The sequence below is a fragment of the Salmo salar genome, chromosome 09 (assembly GCF_965601325.2).
Source record: "Salmo salar chromosome 09, fSalSal1, whole genome shotgun sequence".
In the NCBI taxonomy this organism is placed as follows: domain Eukaryota; kingdom Metazoa; phylum Chordata; class Actinopteri; order Salmoniformes; family Salmonidae; genus Salmo; species Salmo salar.
The window spans coordinates 160,642,715-160,668,563 of NC_138299.1; the positions used below are offsets into that span (position 1 = coordinate 160,642,715).

A 25,849-nucleotide genomic window follows, 5' to 3' on the forward strand; every position below is an offset into this window, starting at 1 on the left:
TGAAGTGTGTGTGACGTCTGTAAGCTTGTGTGTGTGTGTGTGTGTGTGTGTGGGCATGTAGATAGACAGTAGATAGCAGATCAGTAGACCTGTAGAGCAGGGGGTAGGTAACTAGATTCAGCCGCGGTAACGGGGGGGGGGGGGGTTTGTTTTGTCGGTGTAAATGTTCGGGTGATCAGAACATATTGGTAACAACTAGTACACCGCATATTAACCACAACTAAGACCCGAAAATGAGATTGTATTGGACAATAAAAATCACGTCAAACCATGATCACATCTCTTTTCTTATCTGTGGGAATACTCGGTGAACACATTTCCTAAATTAAACTCATTTTTAGTACAATTCCTGGTGATATTAGTCTGTTTGGACCAACAACAAAAAAAATAACACATTTTTTTGGGGTGGGAACAATTCATTTTATTGTGGGCCATAAACCGCCTTTCGTTGACCCCCCCCTGATGTAGAGGTCAGAGGTTACTGGGAGGAACCTGACGCCCCCTGACCTCCCTGCCCCTGTGAACCTTGACCTTGTTGACCCTGCCCCTGGGCGGCATAGTTCCCATACTGGCCGTAGTACTGGTTCCACTGAGACTGGTTCTGGTAGTACTGCTGCCACTGCTGGGCATACTGCGGAGAGAGAGAGAGAGAGAGAGAGAGGCAATACAGTGATGAAATACCTCTATCTCTCAGTGATGAAATACCCCTATCTCTAAATACCTCTATCTCTCAGTGATTAAATACCTCTATCTCTGTGATTAAATACCTCTATCTCTCAGTGATTAAATACCCCTATCTCTCAGTGATTAAATACCCTCTATCTCTCAGTGATTAAATACCCTCTATCTCTCAGTGATGAAATACCTCTATCTCTCAGTGATGAAATACCCCTATCTCTAAATACCTCTATCTCTCATTGATGAAATACCTCTCTCTCTCATTGATGAAATACCTCTATCTCTCATTGATGAAATACCTCTATCTCTAAATACCTCTATCTCTCAGTGATGAAATACCCCTATCTCTAAATACCTCTATCTCTCATTGATGAAATACCTCTCTCTCTCATTGATGAAATACCTCTATCTCTCATTGATGAAATACCTCTATCTCTAAATACCTCTATCTCTCATTGATGAAATACCTCTATCTCTAAATACCTCTATCTCTCAGTGATGAAATACCCCTATCTCTAAATACCTCTATCTCTCATTGATGAAATACCTCTCTCTCTCATTGATGAAATACCTCTCTCTCTCATTGATGAAATACCTCTATCTCTCAGTGATGAAATACCTCTATCTCTCAGTGATGAAATACCTCTATCTCTCATTGATGAAATACCTCTATCTCTCATTGATGAAATACCTCTATCTCTCAGTGATGAAATACCTCTATCTCTCATTGATGAAATACCTCTCTCTCTCAGTGATTAAATACCTCTATCTCTCAGTGATTAAATACCTCTATCGCTCAGTGATTAAATACCTCTATCTCTCAGTGATGAAATACCTCTATCTCTCAGTGATGAAATACCTCTATCTCTCAGTGATGAAATACCTCTATCTCTCAGTGATGAAATACCTCTATCTCTCAGTGATGAAATACCTCTATCTCTCAGTGATTAAATACCTCTATCTCTCAGTGATTAAATACCTCTATCTCTCAGTGATTAAATACCTCTATCTCTCATTGATGAAATACCTCTATCTCTCAGTGATTAAATACCCCTATCTCTCAGTGATTAAATACCCCTATCCAGTAACTTCAGGCTGATACAGGAGGTTAGCTGTAGCAGGGTTACCCGAGTTCACCTGAACCCCGGCATACTACCGTTGCTGCTACTATGGTAACTACACGCTGGTACCGCCGGTTACTATGGTAACTACCCGAGGGTACCGCTGGTTGCTATGGTAACTACCCGAGGGTACCGCTGGTTGCTATGGTAACTTCCCGCCGGTACCGCTGGGTGCTATGGTAACTACCCGCTGGTTGCTATGGTAACTACCCGCTGGTACAGCTGGTTGCTATGGTAACGACCCGCTGGTTGCTATGGTAACTACCTGCTGGTTGCTATGGTAACTACCTGCTGGTACTGCTGGTTGTAGTTCTGCTGTTGGCTGTAGGTCTGTCCTGCGGCAGCTGGCGTAGACTCGCTGTAACTCTGAGTTTGCCTGTAGCCTGGGTACTGACTGTAGCTGCCGTAGTTGTAACCCTGTTGGTAGTTGCCTTGATTATAGCTGCTGGGGGTGTAACTCTGGAGGAGAGAGAGAGAGAGAAAAAAGCACGTCGGATAATGAAAACAGACTCCATTACTACTTTTAAAGTATTCACAGGGTCCAACGTTAACCAGAATATACTGGCCTGGGCCATGGGGTAGTTTATTAATAGATCAGAGTCCTGGGGTAGTTTATTAATACAGCAGGGTCCTGGGGTAGTTTATTAATACAGTAGGGTCCTGGGGTAGTTTATTAATACAGCAGGGCTGGGGTAGTTTATTAATACAGCAGGGCTGGGGTAGTTTATTAATACAGTAGAGTCCTGGGGTAGTTTATTAATACAGTAGGGTCCTGGGGTAGTTTATTAATACAGTAGGGTCCTGGGGTAGTTTATTAATACAGTAGAGTCCTGGGGTAGTTTATTAATACAGTAGGGTCCTGGGGTAGTTTATTAATACAGTAGGGTCCTGGGGTAGTTTATTAATACAGTAGAGTCCTGGGGTAGTTTATTAATACAGTAGGGCTGGGGTAGTTTATTAATACAGTAGAGTCCTGGGGTAGTTTATTAATACAGTAGGGTCCTGGGGTAGTTTATTAATACAGTAGGGTCCTGGGGTAGTTTATTAATACAGTAGGGTCCTGGGGTAGTTTATTAATACAGTAGGGTCCTGGGGTAGTTTATTAATACAGTAGGGTCCTGGGGTAGTTTATTAATACAGCAGGGCTGGGCTAGTTTATTAATACAGCAGGGCTGGGGTAGTTTATTAATACAGTAGGGTCCTGGGGTAGTTTATTAATACAGTAGAGTCCTGGGGTAGTTTATTAATACAGTAGGGTCCTGGGGTAGTTTATTAATACAGTAGGGTCCTGGGGTAGTTTATTAATACAGTAGGGTCATGGGGTAGTTTATTAATACAGTAGGGTCCTGGGGTAGTTTATTAATACAGTAGGGTCCTGGGGTAGTTTATTAATACAGCAGAGTGCTGGGGTAGTTTATTAATACAGTAGGGTCCTGGGGTAGTTTATTAATACAGTAGGGTCATGGGGTAGTTTATTAATACAGTAGAGTCCTGGGGTAGTTTATTAATACAGTAGGGTCCTGGGGTAGTTTATTAATACAGCAGGGTCCTGGGGTAGTTTATTAATACAGTAGTGTCCTGGTGTAGTTTATTAATACAGTAGGGTCCTGGGGTAGTTTATTAATACAGTAGGGTCCTGGGGTAGTTTATTAATACAGTAGGGTCCTGGGGTAGTTTATTAATACAGTAGGGTCCTGGGGTAGTTTATTAATACAGTAGAGTCCTGGGGTAGTTTATTAATACAGTAGGGTCCTGGGGTAGTTTATTAATACAGTAGGGTCCTGGGGTAGTTTATTAATACAGTAGGGTCCTGGTGTAGTTTATTAATACAGTAGGGTCCTGGGGTAGTTTATTAATACAGCAGGGCTGGGCTAGTTTATTAATACAGCAGGGCTGGGGTAGTTTATTAATACAGTAGGGTCCTGGGGTAGTTTATTAATACAGTAGAGTCCTGGGGTAGTTTATTAATACAGTAGGGTCCTGGGGTAGTTTATTAATACAGTAGGGTCCTGGGGTAGTTTATTAATACAGTAGGGTCCTGGGGTAGTTTATTAATATAGTAGGGTCCTGGGGTAGTTTTTTAATACAGTAGAGTCCTGGGGTAGTTTATTAATACAGTAGGGTCCTGGGGTAGTTTATTAATACAGTAGGGTCCTGGGGTAGTTTATTAATACAGCAGGGCTGGGGTAGTTTATTAATACAGCAGGGTCCTGGGGTAGTTTATTAATACAGCAGGGTCCTGGGGTAGTTTATTAATACAGCAGGGTCCTGGGGTAGTTTATTAATACAGTAGAGTCCTGGGGTAGTTTATTAATACAGTAGGGTCCTGGGGTAGTTTATTAATACAGTAGGGTCCTGGGGTAGTTTATTAATACAGTAGGGTCCTGGGGTAGTTTATTAATACAGCAGGGCTGGGGTAGTTTATTAATACAGCAGGGCTGGGGTAGTTTATTAATACAGCAGGGTCCTGGGGTAGTTTATTAATACAGTAGGGTCCTGGGGTAGTTTATTAATACAGTAGGGTCCTGGGGTAGTTTATTAATACAGTAGGGTCCTGGGGTAGTTTATTAATACAGTAGGGTCCTGGGGTAGTTTATTAATACAGTAGGGTCCTGGGGTAGTTTATTAATACAGTAGGGTCCTGGGGTAGTTTATTAATACAGCAGGGCTGGGGTAGTTTATTAATACAGCAGGGCTGGGGTAGTTTATTAATACAGTAGGGTCCTGGGGTAGTTTATTAATACAGTAGGGTCCTGGGGTAGTTTATTAATACAGTAGGGTCCTGGGGTAGTTTATTAATACAGTAGGGTCCTGGGGTAGTTTATTAATACAGTAGGGTCCTGGGGTAGTTTATTAATACAGTAGGGTCCTGGGGTAGTTTATTAATACAGTAGGGTCCTGGGGTAGTTTATTAATACAGTAGGGTCCTGGGGTAGTTTATTAATACAGTAGGGTCCTGGGGTAGTTTATTAATACAGTAGGGTCCTGGGGTAGTTTATTAATACAGCAGGGTCCTGGGGTAGTTTATTAATACAGTAGGGTCCTGGTGTAGTTTATTAATACAGTAGGGTCCTGGGGTAGTTTATTAATATAGTAGGGTCCTGGGGTAGTTTTTTAATACAGTAGAGTCCTGGGGTAGTTTATTAATACAGTAGGGTCCTGGGGTAGTTTATTAATACAGCAGGGTCCTGGGGTAGTTTATTAATACAGTAGGGTCCTGGGGTAGTTTATTAATACAGTAGGGTCCTGGGGTAGTTTATTAATACAGCAGGGCTGGGGTAGTTTATTAATACAGCAGGGCTGGGGTAGTTTATTAATACAGCAGGGTCCTGGGGTAGTTTATTAATACAGCAGGGTCCTGGGGTAGTTTATTAATACAGTAGGGTCCTGGGGTAGTTTATTAATACAGTAGGGTCCTGGGGTAGTTTATTAATACAGTAGGGTCCTGGGGTAGTTTATTAATACAGTAGGGTCCTGGGGTAGTTTATTAATACAGTAGGGCTGGGGTAGTTTATTAATACAGCAGGGCTGGGGTAGTTTATTAATACAGCAGGGTCCTGGGGTAGTTTATTAATACAGTAGGGTCCTGGGGTAGTTTATTAATACAGTAGGGTCCTGGGGTAGTTTATTAATACAGTAGGGTCCTGGGGTAGTTTATTAATACAGTAGGGTCCTGGGGTAGTTTATTAATACAGTAGGGTCCTGGGGTAGTTTATTAATACAGCAGGGCTGGGGTAGTTTATTAATACAGCAGGGCTGGGGTAGTTTATTAATACAGCAGGGTCCTGGGGTAGTTTATTAATACAGTAGGGTCCTGGGGTAGTTTATTAATACAGTAGGGTCCTGGGGTAGTTTATTAATACAGTAGGGTCCTGGGGTAGTTTATTAATACAGTAGGGTCCTGGGGTAGTTTATTAATACAGCAGGGCTGGGGTAGTTTATTAATACAGCAGGGCTGGGGTAGTTTATTAATACAGCAGGGTCCTGGGGTAGTTTATTAATACAGCAGGGTCCTGGGGTAGTTTATTAATACAGTAGGGTCCTGGGGTAGTTTATTAATACAGTAGGGTCCTGGGGTAGTTTATTAATACAGTAGGGTCCTGGGGTAGTTTATTAATACAGTAGGGTCCTGGGGTAGTTTATTAATACAGTAGGGCTGGGGTAGTTTATTAATACAGCAGGGCTGGGGTAGTTTATTAATACAGCAGGGTCCTGGGGTAGTTTATTAATACAGTAGGGTCCTGGGGTAGTTTATTAATACAGTAGGGTCCTGGGGTAGTTTATTAATACAGTAGGGTCCTGGGGTAGTTTATTAATACAGTAAGGTCCTGGGGTAGTTTATTAATACAGTAGGGTCCTGGGGTAGTTTATTAATACAGTAAGGTCCTGGGGTAGTTTATTAATACAGTAGGGTCCTGGGGTAGTTTATTAATACAGTAGGGTCCTGGGGTAGTTTATTAATACAGTAGGGTCCTGGGGTAGTTTATTAATACAGTAGGGTCCTGGGGTAGTTTATTAATACAGTAGGGCTGGGGTAGTTTATTAATACAGCAGGGCTGGGGTAGTTTATTAATACAGCAGGGTCCTGGGGTAGTTTATTAATACAGTAGGGTCCTGGGGTAGTTTATTAATACAGTAGGGTCCTGGGGTAGTTTATTAATACAGTAGGGTCCTGGGGTAGTTTATTAATACAGTAGGGGCCTGGGGTAGTTTATTAATACAGTAGGGTCCTGGGGTAGTTTATTAATACAGTAGGGGCCTGGGGTAGTTTATTAATACAGTAGGGTCCTGGGGTAGTTTATTAATACAGTAAGGTCCTGGGGTAGTTTATTAATACAGTAGGGTCCTGGGGTAGTTTATTAATACAGTAAGGTCCTGGGGTAGTTTATTAATACAGTAGGGTCCTGGGGTAGTTTATTAATACAGTAAGGTCCTGGGGTAGTTTATTAATACAGTAGGGTCCTGGGGTAGTTTATTAATACAGCAGGGCTGGGCTAGTTTATTAATACAGCAGGGCTGGGGTAGTTTATTAATACAGTAGGGTCCTGGGGTAGTTTATTAATACAGTAGGGTCCTGGGGTAGTTTATTAATACAGTAGGGTCCTGGGGTAGTTTATTAATACAGTAGGGTCCTGGGGTAGTTTATTAATACAGTAAGGTCCTGGGGTAGTTTATTAATACAGTAGGGTCCTGGGGTAGTTTATTAATACAGTAAGGTCCTGGGGTAGTTTATTAATACAGTAGGGTCCTGGGGTAGTTTATTAATACAGTAGGGTCCTGGGGTAGTTTATTAATACAGTAGGGTCCTGGGGTAGTTTATTAATACAGTAGGGTCCTGGGGTAGTTTATTAATACAGTAGGGTCCTGGGGTAGTTTATTAATATAGTAGGGTCCTGGGGTAGTTTATTAATACAGTAGGGTCCTGGGGTAGTTTATTAATATAGTAGGGTCCTGGGGTAGTTTATTAATACAGCAGGGTCCTGGGGTAGTTTATTAATACAGTAGGGTCCTGGGGTAGTTTATTAATACAGTAGGGTCCTGGGGTAGTTTATTAATACAGTAGGGTCCTGGGGTAGTTTATTAATACAGTAGGGTCCTGGGGTAGTTTATTAATACAGCAGGGTCCTGGGGTAGTTTATTAATACAGTAGGGTCCTGGGGTAGTTTATTAATACAGTAGGGTCCTGGGGTAGTTTATTAATACAGTAGGGTCCTGGGGTAGTTTATTAATACAGTAGGGTCCTGGGGTAGTTTATTAATACAGTAGGGTCCTGGGGTAGTTTATTAATACAGTAGGGTCCTGGGGTAGTTTATTAATACAGCAGGGTCCTGGGGTAGTTTATTAATACAGTAGGGTCCTGGGGTAGTTTATTAATACAGTAGGGTCCTGGGGTAGTTTATTAATACAGTATTCAGGATTTTTTTGTTGTTATTCTGTCTCTCACTGTTCAAATAAACCTACCATTAAAATTATAGACTGATCATTTCTTCGTCAGTGGGCAAACGTACAAAATCAGCAGGGGATAAAATACTTTTCCCCCTCGCTGTATGTTCCCTGAAGGCCAGATCAGCCAACACCACCGGGAGACAAAATTAAAAGATAAATTATTATCACATAATGATGAGGGAAATCATAGAAAAGAGAAAGAACAGGGAGGAGATGGAGGGAGGGAGGCTGAGGGTAGGCTGTGTAGGCTGAGGTTATGCTGTGTAGGCTGAGGGTAGGCTGTGAAGGCTGAGGGTAGGCTGTGTAGGCTGAGGGTAGGCTGTGTAGGCTGTGTAGGCTGAGGGTAGGCTGTGTAGGCTGTGAAGGCTGAGGGTAGGCTGTGTAGGCTGAGGGTAGGCTGAGGTTATGCTGTGTAGGCTGTGTAGGCTGAGGGTAGGCTGTGAAGGCTGAGGGTAGACTGTGAAGGCTGAGGGTAGACTGTGTAGGCTGAGGTTATGCTGTGTAGGCTGTGTAGGCTGAGGGTAGAGCTGTGTAGGCTGAGGTGTAGGCTGAGGGTAGGCTGAGGGTAGGCTGTAGGTTAGGCTGTAGGGTAGGCTGAGGTGTAGGCTGTGTAAGGCTGAGGGTAGGCTGTGTAGGCTGAGGGTAGGCTGTGTAGGCTGAGGTTAGTGCTGTGTAGGCTGAGGTTATGCTGTGTAGGCTGAGGGTAGGCTGTGTAGGCTGAGGGTAGGCTGAGGTTATGCTGTGTAGGCTGAGGGTAGGCTGTGAAGGCTGAGGGTAGGCTGTGAAGGCTGAGGGTAGACTGTGTAGGCTGAGGGTAGGCTGGGTAGGCTGTGTAGGCTGAGGGTAGGCTGTGAAGGCTGAGGTTATGCTGTGTAGGCTGAGGGTAGGCTGTGTAGGCTGAGGGTAGGCTGTGTATGCTGAGGGTAGGCTGAGGTTATGCTGTGTAGGCTGAGGGTAGGCTGTGAAGGCTGAGGGTAGGCTGTGAAGGCTGAGGTTATGCTGTGTAGGCTGAGGTTATGCTGTGTAGGCTGAGGGTAGGCTGTGTAGGCTGAGGTTATGCTGTGTAGGCTGAGGTTATGCTGTGTAGGCTGAGGGTAGACTGTGAAGGCTGAGGGCAGGCTGTGAAGGCTGAGGGTAGGCTGTGTAGGCTGAGGTTATGCTGTGTAGGCTGAGGGTAGACTGTGAAGGCTGAGGGCAGGCTGTGTAGGCTGAGGGTAGGCTGTGTAGGCTGAGGGTAGACTGTGAAGGCTGAGGGCAGGCTGTGAAGGCTGAGGGCAGGCTGTGTAGGCTGAGGGTAGACTGTGAAGGCTGAGGGTAGGCTGAGGGCAGGCTGTGTAGGCTGAGGGTAGGCTGTGAAGGCTGAGGGTAGGCTGTGAAGGCTGAGGGTATGCTGTGAAGGCTGAGGGTAGGCTGTGAAGGCTGAGGGTAGGCTGTGAAGGCTGAGGGTATGCTGTGAAGGCTGAGGGTAGGCTGTGTAGCCTGAGGGTAGGCTGTGAAGGCTGAGGGTAGGCTGTGTAGGCTGTGAAGACTGAGGGTAGGAGGTTCCTGTAGACTGAGGGTAGGAGGGTAGGAGGGTTCTGTAGGTTGAGGGTAGGAGGGTTCTATAGGCTGAGGGTAGGAGGGTTCTATAGGCTGATGGTAGGAGGGTTCTGTAGGCTGAGGGTAGGAGGGTTCTGTAGGCTGAGGGTAGGAGGGTTCTGTAGGCTGAGGGTAGGAGGGTTCTATAGGCTGAGGGTAGGAGGGTTCTGTAGGCTGAGGGTAGGAGGGTTCTATAGGCTGAGGGTAGCAGGGTAGGAGGGTTCTGTAGACTGAGGGTAGGAGGGTTCTATAGGCTGAGGGTAGGAGGGTTCTATAGGCTGAGGGTAGGAGGGTTCTATAGGCTGAGGGTAGGAGGGTTCTATAGGCTGAGGGTAGCAGGGTAGGAGGGTTCTGTAGGCTGAGGGTAGGAGGGTTCTATAGGCTGAGGGTAGGAGGGTTCTATAGGCTGAGGGTAGGAGGGTTCTGTAGGCTGAGGGTAGGAGGGTTCTATAGGCTGATGGTAGGAGGGTTCTATAGGCTGAGGGTAGGAGGGTTCTGTAGGCTGAGGGTAGGAGGGTTCTGTAGGCTGAGGGTAGGAGGGTTCTATAGGCTGAGGGTAGGAGGGTTCTGTAGGCTGAGGGTAGGAGGGTTCTATAGGCTGAGGGTAGCAGGGTAGGAGGGTTCTGTAGACTGAGGGTAGGAGGGTTCTATAGGCTGAGGGTAGGAGGGTTCTATAGGCTGAGGGTAGGAGGGTTCTATAGGCTGAGGGTAGGAGGGTTCTATAGGCTGAGGGTAGCAGGGTAGGAGAGTTCTGTAGGCTGAGGGTAGGAGGGTTCTATAGGCTGAGGGTAGGAGGGTTCTATAGGCTGAGGGTAGGAGGGTTCTGTAGGCTGAGGGTAGGAGGGTTCTATAGGCTGAGGGTAGAAGGGTTCTATAGGCTGAGGGTAGGAGGGTTCTGTAGGCTGAGGGTAGGAGGGTTCTATAGGCTGAGGGTAGCAGGGTAGGAAGGTTCTGTAGACTGAGGGTAGTAGGGTTCTATAGGCTGAGGGTAGGAGGGTTCTATAGGCTGAGGGTAGGAGGGTTCTGTAGGCTGAGGGTAGGAGGGTTCTGTAGGCTGAGGGTGGGAGGGTTCTATAGGCTGAGGGTAGGAGGGTTCTGTAGGCTGAGGGTAGGAGGGTTCTGTAGGCTGAGGGTAGGAGGGTTCTGTAGGCTGAGGGTAGTAGGGTTCTGTAGGCTGAGGGTAGGAGGGTTCTATAGGCTGAGGGTAGGAGGGTTCTGTAGGCTGAGGGTAGGAGGGTTCTGTAGGCTGAGGGTAGGAGGGTTCTGTAGGCTGAGGGTAGTAGGGTTCTGTAGGCTGAGGGTAGGAGGGTTCTATAGGCTGAGGGTAGGAGGGTTCTGTAGGCTGAGGGTAGGAGGGTTCTGTAGGCTGAGGGTAGTAGGGTTCTGTAGGCTGAGGGTAGGAGGGTTCTGTAGGCTGAGGGTAGGAGGGTTCTGTAGGCTGAGGGTAGGAGGAGGGGAAGAGGAAACGCCACTGCAAACCAAGTGCTGCCGTAAACGCTGCTCTTATTAAAACAGCTTTCAAACAGCACTGACACATGACTGCTGGTGTGAACATGAGGCAGCTCACCAACAGCTTGTCAACAAGCCCTTCCAGACTGAGTGTCCACTACTTTCTGACAGTAAGTTAGTTCAACTTCAGTTTCCAGCACATCCTCGGTTTGCAGTGCAACAGATCAGCAGGTAGTCTGATTGGCAGGGGGCAACACAGAGGGGCAGGAAGCTGAAAGGGTACTGCTGCATCTTATGTCTGTCTGGAGGCTGGAAGCATGGGGGGCAGGGAAGGGGGGTTGGGGGGGCAGGGAAGGAGGCAGGGAAGGAGGCAGGGGTTGGGGGGGCAGGGAAGGGGGGTTGGGGGGGCAGGGAAGGGGGGTTGGGGGGGCAGGGAAGGGGGGTGGGGGGGCAGGGAAGGGGGCAGGGGTTGGGGGGGGGCAGGGAAGGAGGCAGGGGTTGGGGGGGAAGGGAAGGAGGCAGGGAAGGGAAGGAGGCAGGGGTTGGGGGGGGGAGGAGGCAGGGGTTGTGGGGGCAGGGAAGGAGGCAGGGGTTGTGGGGGCAGGGAAGGAGGCAGGGGTTGGGGGGGCAGGGAAGGAGGCAGGGAAGGGAAGGAGGCAGGGAAGGAGGTAGGGGTTGGGGGGGCAGGGAAGGAGGCAGGGAAGGGAAGGAGACACGGAAGGAGGCAGGGGTTGGGGGGAAGGGAAGGAGGCGGGGAAGGGAAGTAGACAGGGAAGGGCAGGAGGCAGGCGTTTGGGAGAGCATGTTCCAAGATTTTGATTTTAGAGACAAAAACATAGAAAAAAAATATATAAAAAAAAAAGTAGATCTGTTGTTTGTTTTCATTGGTTGGTTGTTCCTACCTTTCATTTCTAACACAGCCTGATCTGGCACATCCTTCCCCTGCTCATCAGTTTGTCTTAACGTTCGCTCTTTAAAGTCCTCGTCCGTGGGACATATAACAATAGCCTTGCGCTGAAACCCCCCAAAAGGATGCATTTTTCGTCTCTGGGCTGATCCATATACATTTGTCTAGCAATGGTGACACAAGGAAAGAGGTAGAAGGCTGTTTGTTATTGTTTACTTGTTGTGTTTATAGGGGTAGGCTTTGTTTTCCTCTGGCAGGGAAGCCGGGGAACAGAACCCTGTAATAATGAAGGTAGAGAGGTGTTTTATGCCGTTTTAGGTATTTACTCTTTTTGGGTGGTTAACTAAAATGGGCGGTATTTCACACTCTCTCTCTCCCCCCCAAGCCACAGACCTAACCTTCCCAGACTGCACCTCTCCACGTCTTCTTCAAGGTTCCCGTTACTGTCACAGAGTGAGTGAAGGGGACCCTTTAAACAACTAGCCTGGTTGTTATTAGGAGCACTGTATCTTTCTAAAAGATAACATTTCTTGAGACTTGGTTAAAAGGTGTGGCGTACGAACGATAACGTTGATCGTGAATGCGGATATTTACTGTAAATTCTCATCCCATAGAGAGAGAGACAACTACAAGTTGGTACTAAAAACGACTACAGTTCTTAACGAGTTTCGTCGTTAAGTTTACGTCCTCAAACATTCCTTCCCCCATGATTCAGTTCGTTACCGTGTTGATTCCCAATGTATCTGAACGATGACTGACTGACACTCGTGGAAATGTGGGTCCCCTTGACTTACCTGTACCTACCTGGTTGTTGTCACGGCGTCCTGCTGCCCCGTAGACACACACACACACACACACACACAGAGATACAACCTACCTGTTGCTACTCACGGTTTCCACGGTTTCTACCCGGCAGATACCTCCCGTTAGACTGACTTACCGTAGGTAACCACGGCAACGACACCTCTCTGGAAACTTCAATAATGGTTAGCCCTCCTCACCTTCCCCCCCACTTACCTTTCAGGGGTTAATTTATTTAACAACAGAAAACACAGTCTAGCTGTTTTTATTTATTAAGGACAGTGGTCTGTCCCGTCCGTAGTTACCATAGCGACAGAGGTTGTTTGTCTTTACCTCGCCAGGCAGAGTTCTACTGGTTTTGTAAACATCTTTACAAAGACTACAGATGCATAGATACACATAAAATACTGTAGTAATAATACGGATAAAATACTGTAGTAATAATACGGATAAAATGCTGTAGTAATAATACAGTAAAATACTGTAGTAATAATACGGATAAAATACTGTAGTAATAATACAGTAAAATACTGTAGTAATAATACGGATAAAATACTGTAGTAATAATACAGTAAAATACTGTAGTAATAATACGGATAAAATACTGTAGTAATAATACAGTAAAATACTGTAGTAATAATACGGATAAAATACTGTAGTAATAATACGGATAAAATACTGTAGTAATAATACGGATAAAATACTGTAGTAATAATACGGATAAAATACTGTAGTAATAATACAGTAAAATACTGTAGTAATAATACAGTAAAATACTGTAGTAATAATACGGATAAAATACTGTAGTAATAATACAGTAAAATACTGTAGTAATAATACGGATAAAATACTGTAGTAATAATACGGATAAAATACTGTAGTAATAATACGGATAAAATACTGTAGTAATAATACAGTAAAATACTGTAGTAATAATACAGTAAAATACTGTAGTAATAATACAGTAAAATACTGTAGTAATAATACAGTAAAATACTGTAGTAATAATACGGATAAAATACTGTAGTAATAATACAGTAAAATACTGTGGTAATAATACGGATAAAATACTGTAGTAATAAAACGGATAAAATACTGTAGTAATAATACAGTAAAATACTGTAGTAATAATACAGTAAAATACTGTAGTAATAATACGGATAAAATACTGTAGTAATAATACGGATAAAATACTGTAGTAATAATACAGTAAAATACTGTAGTAATAATACGGATCAAATACTGTAGTAATAATACGGATAAAATACTGTAGTAATAGTACAGTAAAATACTGTAGTAATAATACGGATAAAATACTGTAGTAATAATACAGTAAAATACTGTAGTAATAATACGGATAAAATACTGTAGTAATAATACGGATAAAATACTGTAGTAATAATACAGTAAAATACTGTAGTAATAATACGGATAAAATACTGTAGTAATAATACGGATAAAATACTGTAGTAATAATACAGTAAAATACTGTAGTAATAATACGGATAAAATACTGTAGTAATAATACGGATAAAATACTGTAGTAATAATACAGTAAAATACTGTAGTAATAATACAGTAAAATACTGTAGTAATAATACGGATAAAATACTGTAGTAATAATACGGATAAAATACTGTAGTAATAATACAGTAAAATACTGTAGTAATAATACGGATAAAATACTGTAGTAATAATACAGCAAAATACTGTAGTAATAATACAGTAAAATACTGTAGTAATAATACAGTAAAATACTGTAGTAATAATACGGATAAAATACTGTAGTAATAATACAGATAAAATACTGTAGTAATAATACGGATAAAATACTGTAGTAATAATACAGTAAAATACTGTAGTAATAATACGGATAAAATACTGTAGTAATAATACGGATAAAATACTGTAGTAATAATACAGTAAAATACTGTAGTAATAATACAGATAAAATACTGTAGTAATAATACGGATAAAATACTGTAGTAATAATACAGTAAAATACTGTAAAAAAATAATAAGAAAAAAAAAGGTTGTAGCAGAATAATACTGAGACGGATGGAAGATAACATGAAGAACTTATTAAACAGCTTTCCTTATAAAATACAAAAGACGGTATAAAATGGCAACAAGATGGTCAACAACCATAGTTTCTTCTACTCTATCATCAACATGACCTGCAAGATAAATAAATAGTTCATTAGAGATCAGAGGTTAGCAGAGCCATATTACACACACACACACACACAGGAAGCAGAAAGTAGTCAAGAGGAAGCGGTAGGTACCGTACCTGGTCCAGGATGTAGTTGCGTCTCTTGCGTGCGGCGATCTGGATGAGGCGGTTGAGACACTGAGTGGCCTGTTGGATCAGAACGTCCCAACGGCCAGCGTAGTTCTTCTGGCGACGCAGACCCATCACCTGGTAGACAGGACATAGATAGCTCTTATATATGGGGGATCTGTTTTTAGATCATTAGATAACGCACCTCATTCAAATTCTAGTCGTCTAAATTGAAGATTGTGAACTACCGAATTAGTTGAATCGGTTGTGTAGCCCACCTGTGACCTCAGAGATCTAAAAGGTTATAAACAGGTTATAACAGGTTATGAAGGGTTCTAAGGCTTACCTTCATCTTCTCCATGATGGCGTTGGTTCCCAGGGTGTTGTATTTCTTCTCTGGGTGACTCTCAGTATGTTTTGAGGCCCAGGTGGTCTTGCCACAGGCTGGCAGACCCACCATCATGAGAATCTAGACAGAAACAGGGATGAAAATGAAGATAGCCCGCTAGCACGACGCTAGCACGACGCTAGTACTTTTCTGCTCGTCCTCTGACAACGTAGAGAGCAGGAAATATTTGATATGTGTATATACACAGTATATTATATATACACATCACGTGAGACTCGAAATAAGACTTAAGTAATTAGCTTGTGCCATGGCCCATAGCTCATGGGAGAGAGAGTGTAGCTAATCTCACCACAGCAAGTCAGGAACATAAGAAAGAATGAAAAAACAAACAAAAAAACAATGAATTTAAAAGACCCTTTTATAAGCATCTGAGTTGTTTGGATTCAAAAACTGAGTTGTTGAGCAATTGCACTGTATAGTTAAACCTCCTCCAAGCAGATATCAGACCTACAATCACAACAGAACCTCTAGCTTCTCAGAGGTGTGACTCAGAGGGGTGTTGGCGAGATCAACACAGAGGAGGACAATTCTTGCATTACAGATGATAAGAAGAGTCATTTCGGCCTCGCCCACTGTTGACCTGATTAAAGACCTTACTCACGTTGGACTCGGCGAGCGAGTTGGTGGTGGGGGGGGGGGTTCCCATGCACGGTACGGCGTTGTTTTTGTTGAAGCGTGTGCTTCAAAAGGCATTGAGTTCGTCTGGTAGAGAAGCATCATTGGGGCAGATCGTGGCTGGGTCTTCCTCTGTACTGCTGGAATATAAAGTGGGCTAGAGTGATAGGATTCCACTTTGTTCCTTTATTGTCCTTTTTGCTCGTTTGATGGAGGTAGTAGCGGGACTTCTTGTACTGGTTCCTTCCTTCAGCCGTAGCCTCAGGGTCGGCTGCAATAGCCCTTTGTGTGGCGGTCCTGTCCTTCAGTTTAGCACCGACCTCTGTGTTAATCCAGGGCTTTCGATTGGGCATGCAGCGAACCTCCACTGTGGGGACAATGTTCGGCGTAGTCTCGTAACGCATTCTAGTCAGCGCTAGCAAAGTAGTCCTGCAGTGTAATCGCTGATTCTGAGGACCGTTTCTCAACGGAGCAAGTCACGGGTACTTCCTGTTTGAGCTTCTGCTTGTAAACAGGAAGCAGGAGTACGGAATCATAATCTGCCGAATGGGGACGAGGAAGGGCCTTGTATGCTAGCTTGTGGGTAGAGTAACAGTGGTTTAGGACTTTATCGCCCCCTTAGTGGCGATGGACACATGTTGAAGGAAGTTGGGCATCACGTGTCTTAACGATGCGAGATTAGCCTCGGGATCAAGGTCTCCTGCTGGTTTATAGCCTCGTACAGTTGGTTTTGTACCATCTTGTGATATTTATTGTCTTGAGGTGGAATGTATCTCCATGTGGCTCAGTTGGTAGAGCATGGTGTTTGCAACGCCAGGGTTGTGGGTTCGATTCCCACAGGGGACCAGTACGGAGAAGAAAAAAAAAATGTATGAAATGTGTGCATTCACTACTGTAAGTCGCTCTGGATAAGAGCGTCTGCTAAAATGACTAAAATGTAAATGTATCAAATCCACAATCAGAGATCTCACTATCAAGAGACTTGGCCAATAGAATGGAGAGAAGAGGTGGCTGGTGTTCCCTTTGCCTTAATCTCACCAGGACTCCTCCTCCTGCCTCTGTATCAACACCGTTTCCTATTGGATACCCCCCTCGAAAATTGTAAATAATTGTAAAACTGCAAATATGACTTTAATCTCAAGAGAAGACAGGTTTAATGAACTCCCTGACTGCCTACTTTTCATATTTGTCTGGCTACTCCATGTACTTGTGGAAAACACTGATATAGTCCTGTATAATAGTAGTAGTGTGTAGTAGTAGTACTGTATCGTATAGTAGTAGTAGTGTTAAGTATAGTAGTAGTAGTGTATAATATAGTATTGTAGTACTGTATAGTATAGTAGCAGCACTGTATAGTATAATAGCAGTATAGGATAATAGTAGTACTGTATAGTATAGTAGCAGTACTGTATAATATAGCGGAAGTACTGTATAGTATAGTAGTACTGTATAGTAGTAGTACTGTATAGTATAGTAGTACTGTATAGTAGTAGTACTGTATAGTATAGTAGTACTGTATAATATAGTAGTACTGTATAGTAGTAGTACTGTATAGTAGTAGTACTGTATAGTATAGTAGTACTGTATAGTAGTAGTACTGTATAGGATAGTAGTACTGTATAGTAGTAGTACTGTATAGTATAGTAGTACTGTATAGTAGTAGTACTGTATAGTATAGTAGTACTGTATAGTATAGTAGTACTGTATAGTAGTAGTACTGTATAGTATAGTAGTACTGTATAGTAGTAGTACTGTATAGTATAGTAGTACTGTGTAGTAGTAGTACTGTATAATATAGTACTGTATAGTATCCATACCTCACAGTCAGCCTTGCTGGCTGGTCCTACAGCCCCTCTGGTCCTGTCTTCAATACCAAGAGTCTGGATGAAAATGTACCCCTCCGGAGGGGGGTGGAAGGGTTCCTCCTTCTGGCCGAAGTTAAACTCGATCGCACAGTTCTTCACAAGGACGTGGGGGAACAGGGGGCGCCCCGCCAGCTCCTCCCTCGACACCCGGAACCCCACGTCTAGCCACACCCCGTTCTTAGAGAACGCCATCTCCACCTCCTCACCGCCAGCGTCAAAGTCCTGTGGGAATAATAAAGTTATGTTAAACTAATTAACTAACTACAACTCTAACCATCTCCACCTTCTCACCACCAGCGTCAAAGTCCTGTGGGAATAATAAAGTTATGTTAAACTAATTAACTAACTACAACTCTAACCATCTCCACCTCCTCACCGCCAGCGTCCTGATGGAATAATAAAGTTATGTTAAACGGCTCTCTGCTGAACTATGTAACTAACTAACTCTACTAACTAACTCTACTAACTAACTCTACTAACTAACTCTACTAACTAACTCTAATAACTAACTAACTCTAATAACTAACTAAGTAACTCTACTTACTAACTAACTTTACTAACTCTACTAGCTAACTAACTCTACTAACTAACTAACTCTAACTAACAAACTAACTAACGAACTAACTCTACTAACTAACTAACTTTACTAAATAACTAACTAACTCTACTAACTAACTAACTCTACTAACTAACTAACTCTACTAACTAACTCTATTAACTAACTAACTAACTCTACTAACTAACTAACTAACTCTACTAACTAACTCTACTAACTAACTAACTCTACTAACTAACTAACTAACTAACTAACTCTACTAACTAACTAACTCTACTTACTAACTAACTAACTCTACTAACTAACTAACTAACTCTACTAACTAACTAACTAACTCTATTAACTAACTAACTAACTAACCAACTCTACTTACTAACTAACTCTACTTACTAACTAACTCTACTAACTAACTAACTAACCAACTCTACTTACTAACTAACTAACTCTACTAACTAACTAACTAACTCTACTAACTAACTAACTAACTAACTAACTAACTAACTAACTAACTAACTAACTAACTAACTAACTAACCAACTCTACTTACTAACTAACTCTACTTACTAACTCTACTAACTAACGAACTCTGCTAACTAACTAACTAACTAACTCTTTGTCTAAGACAAATATTAGTGAATTATATTAGTATATTCTCCCTATAGCTAGTAATGGGACTATCACTGCAGACAATAATAACTAACTAACTCTACTAACTATCTAACTCTACTAACTAACTCTACTAACTAACTCTACTAACTAACTCTACTAACTAACTCTTTGTCTAAGACAAATATTAGTGAATTATATTAGTATATTCTCCCTATAGCTAGTAATGGGACTATCACTGCAGACAATACAACAACAGAGTATTACTCACAATGAAACAGCTGATGACATCATTCTCTCCAAACTTCTCTCCGTAGTCTTCAAACTTACAGTCGGAGGATTTTTTCCCCGTTCCTCCGTATCCAAACGAAAACGCTTCCTCACCTGGAATATACCGAAGCTACATGTCAAACAGTGTGTCCTTTCGTCCGCACGTGTGTGTGTGTGTGTGTGTGTGTGTGGCGGGAGTGCGCGCGTGTGTGTGTTGTCCATACCCAGCTGTGTGCTGCAGGAGTCCAGGGACCATCCTATCCGGACCACATGGGGGTCAGGCTCAGAGGACGGGAGATGCTTCACAGCTATCTCCTCTAAGATCTACAGCAGAGAGACAGACAGGTCAGTAGGAGAGACAGACAGGTCAGTAGGAGAGACAGACAGGTCAGTAGGAGAGACAGACAGGTTAGTAGGAGAGACAGACAGCTTAGTAGGAGAGACAGACAGGTCAGTAGGAGAGACAGACAGGTCAGTAGGAGAGACAGACAGGTTAGTAGGAGAGACAGACAGGTCAGTAGGAGAGACAGACAGGTCAGTAGAGCAAGACAGACAGGTCAGTAGGAGAGACAGACAGGTCAGTAGGAGAGACAGACAGGTCAGTCAGTAAGAGAGACAGACATGTAAGTAGAAAGAGACACAGACAGGTCAGTAGGAAAGACAGACAGGTTAGTAAAGAGACAGACAGGTCAGTAGGAGAGACAGACAGGTTAGTAGTTACATAGTGATCGGTCATTATCATTACTTACATAGTGATCGGTCATTATCATTACTTACATAGTGATCAGTCATTATCGTTACTTACATAATGATCAGTCATTATCGTGGCTTACATAGTGATCGGTCATTATCGTTACTTACATAGTGATCGGTCATTTACTAAAGGGATCACAGCTGATACATCACGACACCAGGTCAAAAGTAGTGCACTATATTGGGAATAGGCTGTAATTTGGGATACGACCTATGGTTTTGTTTCTCTCTCCGTTACCTTCATCTCGTAGCAGACTTTCCCTCTGCTGACTCCGTAGGATGCTCGAGCTCCGGCCCAGAGGTAGGCGAAGCCCTCGACGGTCAGAGGGTAGCCGCTGTAATGATCACGGGACACCTTGAAGTGAAGGTCACAGTTATCTGTGGGACACGAGAGATAAATACACTACATGACCAACAGTATGTGGACACCTGTTCGTCAACCATCTCATTCCAAAAATCATGGGCATTAATATGGAGTTGGTCCCCCCACTTTGCTGCTAAAACAGCCTCCACTCTTCTGGGAAGGCTTTCCACTAGATGTTGGAACATTGCTGAGGGGACTTGCTTCCATTCAGCCACAAGAGCATTAGTGAGGTCGGGCACTGATGTTGGGCGATTAGTCCTGGCTCGCAGTCGGCGTTCCAATTCATCCAAAAGATGTTTGATGGGGTTGAGGTCAGGGCTCTGTGCAGGCCAGTCAAGTTCTTCCACAATGATCTCGTCAAACCATTTCTGTATGGACCTCGTATCACGACTCAGGATATGGCCCATATGCAGACACAGGAGGCGAATAGTTCCGATACTCTCAATATTTATTATACAAAAAGGGGCAGACAAAGGGCAGGTGGAGGGCAGGCAGCGGTTCGTAAATCCAAGGCAGGGTCAAACAGGGACAGAACGGCAGGCAGGGTCAGGACAGGCAGAAAGGTCAGATCGGGGGAAGACTAGTAAGACACAGTTGAGAGCAAGAGAAACAGGAAACATGATGGTAAGACCTGACAAGGCGAGACAAACTGGCAACTGACAAAAACAGAGAACGCAGGTATAAATACACAGGGGATAATGAGGGGAAATAGAGGACACCTGGTGGGGGCGGAGGAGACAAGGCAACACAGGTGAAGCAGATTAAGGTGTGACACCTGGCTTTATGCACGGGGGGGGGGCACTGTCATGTCGAAACAGGGAAGAGCCTTCCTCAAACTGTTGCCACAAGGGTTGGGACAGAATCGTCTAGAATGTCATTGTATGCTGTAGCGTTAAGATTTTCCTTTACTGGACTAAAGGGCCTGAACCATGAAAAACAGCCCCAGACCATTATTCCTCCTCCACCAAACTTTACAGTTGGCACTATGCAGTCGGGCAGGTAGCGTTCTCCTGGCATCTGCCAAATCCAGATTCCTTCCGTCGGACTGCCAGATGGTGAAGCGTGATTCATCACTCCAGAGAATGCATTTCCACTGCTTCAGAGTCCAATGGCGGCGAGCTTTACACCACTCCAGCCGACGCTTGGCATTGCGCATGGTGATCTTAGGCTTGTGTGCGGCTGCTCGGCCATGGAAACCCATTTCATGAAGCTCCAGACTAACAGTTCTTGTGCTGACGTTGCTTCCAGAGGCAGTTTGGAACTCGGTAGTGAGTGTTGCAACCGAGGACAGATGATTTTTACACGCTTCAGCACTCGCCGGTCCCGTTCTGTGAGCTTGTGTGGCCTACCACTTTGTGGCTGAGCCGTTGTTGCTCCGAGACTTTTCTACTTCAAAATGACTTGTTGGAAAGGTGGCATCCTATGACGATGCCACCTTGAAAGTCACTGAGCTCTTCAGCACAGGCCATTCTACTGCCAATGTTTGTCTATGGAGATTGCATGGCTGTGTGTTCGTTTTTTCTACACCTGTCAGCAACGGGTGTGGCTGAAATAGCCGAATCCCCTCATTTGAAGGGGTGTCCACATTCTTTTATGTATATAAACATCAAAATTAGAGGTTGACCGATAAATCGGCATGGCCGATTAATTAGGGCCGATTTCAAGTTTTCATAACAATCGGTAATCTGCATTTTTGGACACCGATTATGGCCGATTACATTGCACTCCACGGGGAGACTGCGTGGCAGGCTGACTACCTGTTACGCGAGTGCAGCAAGGAGCCAAGGTAAGTTGCTAGCTAGCATTAAATTTATCTTATAAAAAACAATCAATCTTCACATAATCACTAGTTAACTACACATGGTTGATGATATTACTAGTTTATCTAACGTGTCCTGCGTTGCATATTGTCACGTCCTGGCCAGTAAAAGTGTTCATTGTTATTGTAGTTTGGTCAGGACGTGGCAGAGGGTATTTGTTTTATGTGGTTCAGGGTGGTGTGTTAGTTAGGAGGGCGTTTGATTTATGATTTCCGGGTTTTAAGTTATGGTCTATGTTGATGTATTTCTATGTGTAAGTCTGGTTGATCTGTTTCTATGTTGAATTAATTGGGGTGGACTTCCAATTGAAGGCAGCTGTGTGGTGTTGCATTTGATTGGAAGTCCTATATTAGTTGGGTGTGTTTGTCTGTGTATTGGTGGGAGATTGTTCCGTGTGTGTAAACCTAACAGGACTGTCAGTTTATCGTGCGTTCGTTCTTTTGTATGTTCGTTTTGGAATTTATTAAAAGTTCAAAATGAACCATCTCAACTCTGCTGCATATTGGTCCTCATTTTCCGATGATGATTTCGCCATATCGTCCTCCGACGAAGAAACCCCTGACACATATAATCAATGCGGTGCCTGTTAATTTATCATAGAATCACAGACTACTGCGCCAAACGGGTGACGATTTAACAAAAGCGCATTCGAGAACAAAAGCACAATCGTTGCACCAATGTATCTAACCATAAACAATGTCTTTCTTAAAATCAATACACAAGTATATTTTTTTTAAACCTGCATATTTAGTTAAAAGAAATTCATGTTAGAAGGCAATATTAACTAGGGAAATTGTGTCACTTCTCTTGCAAGCAGAGTCGGGGTATATGCAGCAGTTTGGGCCGCCTGGCTCGTTGCGAACTGTGTGAAGACCATTTCTTCCTAACTAAGACGGTAATTCATTTGCCAGAATTTTACATAATTATAACATTGAAGGTTGTGCAATGTAACAGCAATATTTAGACTTAGTGATGCCACCCATTAGATAAAATACGGAACGGTTCCGTATTTCACTGAAAGAATAAACGTTTTGTTTTCGAAATGATAGTTTCCGGATTTGACCATATTAATGACCAAAGGCTCGTATTTCTGTGTGTTTATTATATTATAATTAAGTCTATGATTTGATATTTGATAGAGCAGTCTGACTGAGCGGTGGTAGGCAGCAGCAGGCTCGTAAGCATTCATTCAAACAGCACTTTCCTGCGTTTGCCAGCAGCTCTTCGCTGTGCTTCAAGCATGACTTCAAGCCTATCAACTCCCGAGATTAGAATGGCAATACTAAAGTAACTATAAGAACATCCAATAGTCAAAGGTATATGAAATACAAATGGTATAGAGAGAAATAGTCCTATAATAACTACAACCTAAAACTTCTTACCTGGGAATATTGAAGACTCATGTTAAAAGGAACCACCAGCTTTCATATGTTCTCATGTTCTGAGCAAGGAACTTAAACGTTAGCTTTCTTTACATGGCACATATTGCACTTTTACTTTCTTCTCCAACACTGTGTTTTTGCATTATTTAAACCAAATTGAACATGTTTCATTATTTATTTGAGACTAAATTGATTTTATTGATGTATTATATTAAGTTAAAATAAAAGTGTTCATTCAGTATTGTTTTAATTGTCATTATTACACACATATATATATTAATCGGCCGATTAATCGGTAGCGGCTTTTTTCTCTCGGCCCCCCAATAATCGGTATCAGCGTTTAAAAACCATAATCGGCCTCTAATTAAAATGTCAAGTAAATTAAGGCAACTATTAAACCATGACATAAAAAGTCACTGCAATGAGGAGAGGCTAAAGCAAACGTGCAGCTCAATTTATGACCAATTACTTTGTTACTTCGTTCACAATCATGAATGACCTCTGTGAATACCTAGTTTCAACTGGAGTTCTCAGATGTTACTCACATGTGTCCAGAGCCACCAAAGTGTCATCAAAGTCCTCCTCCTCCTCTTCAGCAGGGGGCTGGGGCGACCGGGACCTGTACAAGACTGACAGGTTAGTCCTCCAATCACAGCACTGGACTGAAGACTGACAGGTTAGTCCTCCAATCACAGCAATGGACTGAAGAATGACGGGTTAGTCCTCCAATCACAGCACTGGACTGAAGACTGACAGGTTAGTCCTCCAATCACAGCAATGGAGACTGACAGGTTAGTCCTCCAATCACATCAATGGACTGGAGAATGACAGGTTAGTCCTCCAATCACAGCACTGGACCAAGCTAAACGTTTAGAACTCTTTGCGGTCCTGTTTTTTAGTTAGGGACATAACTAACCTTTACCAAACTACCAAGAACGGGGACGTGTTCAGTAGGCATTACATTTACATTTAAGTCATTTAGCAGACGCTCTTATCCAGAGCGACTTACAGATTGGCATGAAATGATACCGGAAACATTCTCATTGCAGCAAAGGTAGTACCTTTGTAGAATAGAGACCAAGGCAGAGATGTAGTAGCAGTATAAGTATTCATATTTGTAGTAGAATTAGTAGTATTATTAGCAGTAGTAGTAATAGTAGTATTATAGAGTTTTCCATAAGTACATAGAGTAGTCAGCCAATTAGAAAAAGTAGCCAGTCAGAATGCTGAGAGTTTTCTTCTATGAGGGTGGAGACATCACAAACTGGAACTTTTAATTTCTAACACGTGGTCCCAGAACTTAATTACGCAGCTGATCGAAATAAACAGCATTTTAGTTCTGCGACAATTTATTGACTGCAATCCACAGTTTGGTTTTGGTAGTAAAGTAACTGCCAAGAAATACTTTTATTAGCTACTAGAACTAAAAAACGTTATTTTACTCAGCCGGGGGCTCCATGTTTTGCAGAATGAGCTCTAATTTGTTGGATTCTGGTATATTCTACTGACTTGATATCATCAGAAATACACAGTGAAATTATTGAATATTTTAAATGAAATTTGTTGTGGTATTGTGTAGAAAGACATGACTTTACAATTTAAAATGAGTGTAAATGTATGAATTCAGTGTGTTGTTTTGGATATGGTCTAGATGACTATTTTCTAAGTAAGAGAACATTAAACCTTTTTAACATTAAAACTGTTATTTTCTTGAGATTAAAGTCATATTTATAGTTTTACTGCAAGATGAAGTGCAAATATGTTCTTCAAAATTAAGTAAATATCCCACATTATCTTGAAAAATAAATGTAAGATTACAGTGAAAAAGATAAAAGGGTTATATCAGTCTTAAGTATTATATATTTTTACATATCATAATTTTTTTTGGGGGGGGGGGATTTATTTTTTTGCCTGATTCCGTTGGTTTTTTTCCAAACCCGTTTTTTTTTTTTTTTTTACAGGTTTTCGTTCTCAAAATAAAATGTTCTAATAAATTGAAAAACAACAAAATTGCTTGAACCCACATCAAACCACTTTTGAGGTCTGGGAAAAAAAATCTGAGAAATTTTGATTTTTGGTGTAGTAACCCTTTAATTTCAGTGTGCACCTAGGAAAAAGCTGTTACATAGCAGTATTTTTACAGTACCAGTTAAAGGTTTTGACACACCTACTCATTCAAAGGTTTTTCTTTATTTTTACAATTTTCTACAATGTAGAACAATAGTGAAGACATCAAAACTATAAAATAACACATATGGAATCATCTAGTAACCAAAAAAGTGTTAAACAAATCAAAATATATTTTAGATTCTTCAAAGTAGCCATCCTTTGCCTTGATGACAGCTTTGCACAAACTTGGCATTCTCTCAACCAGCTTCACCTGGAATGCTTTTCCAACAGTTTTGAAGGAATTCCCACCTATGCTGAGTACTTGTTGGCTGCTTTGTG

At 42.6% G+C, this 25,849-nt stretch overlaps 1 protein-coding gene and 1 non-coding gene across 2 annotated transcripts in view; both read right to left on the bottom strand.

The window, feature by feature from the left end:
* Window positions 1-225: 225 nt before the first annotated feature.
* LOC106591821 (uncharacterized) lies at window positions 226-2,410 on the bottom strand. The gene is made up of 2 exons (XR_014378927.1): window positions 2,088-2,410; window positions 226-631 (listed from the first exon to the last, which is right to left on the bottom strand). It is a non-coding gene; the product is annotated as an uncharacterized LOC106591821 (transcript).
* A 12,043-nt stretch (window positions 2,411-14,453) lies between these two features.
* Window positions 14,454-25,849, bottom strand: part of hnrnpul1 (heterogeneous nuclear ribonucleoprotein U-like 1) — a 20,930-nt gene continuing 9,534 nt past the window's right edge. The window contains exons 5-12 of the mRNA XM_082956508.1: window positions 23,947-24,020; window positions 20,074-20,213; window positions 19,307-19,406; window positions 19,084-19,196; window positions 17,603-17,872; window positions 15,108-15,230; window positions 14,771-14,899; window positions 14,454-14,657 (exon numbers count right to left, since the gene is read on the bottom strand). Coding sequence (XP_082812634.1) covers window positions 14,637-14,657; window positions 14,771-14,899; window positions 15,108-15,230; window positions 17,603-17,872; window positions 19,084-19,196; window positions 19,307-19,406; window positions 20,074-20,213; window positions 23,947-24,020 — 970 coding nt within the window. The 3' untranslated portion in view covers window positions 14,454-14,636. The remainder of the gene's footprint in view (window positions 14,658-14,770; window positions 14,900-15,107; window positions 15,231-17,602; window positions 17,873-19,083; window positions 19,197-19,306; window positions 19,407-20,073; window positions 20,214-23,946; window positions 24,021-25,849) is intronic.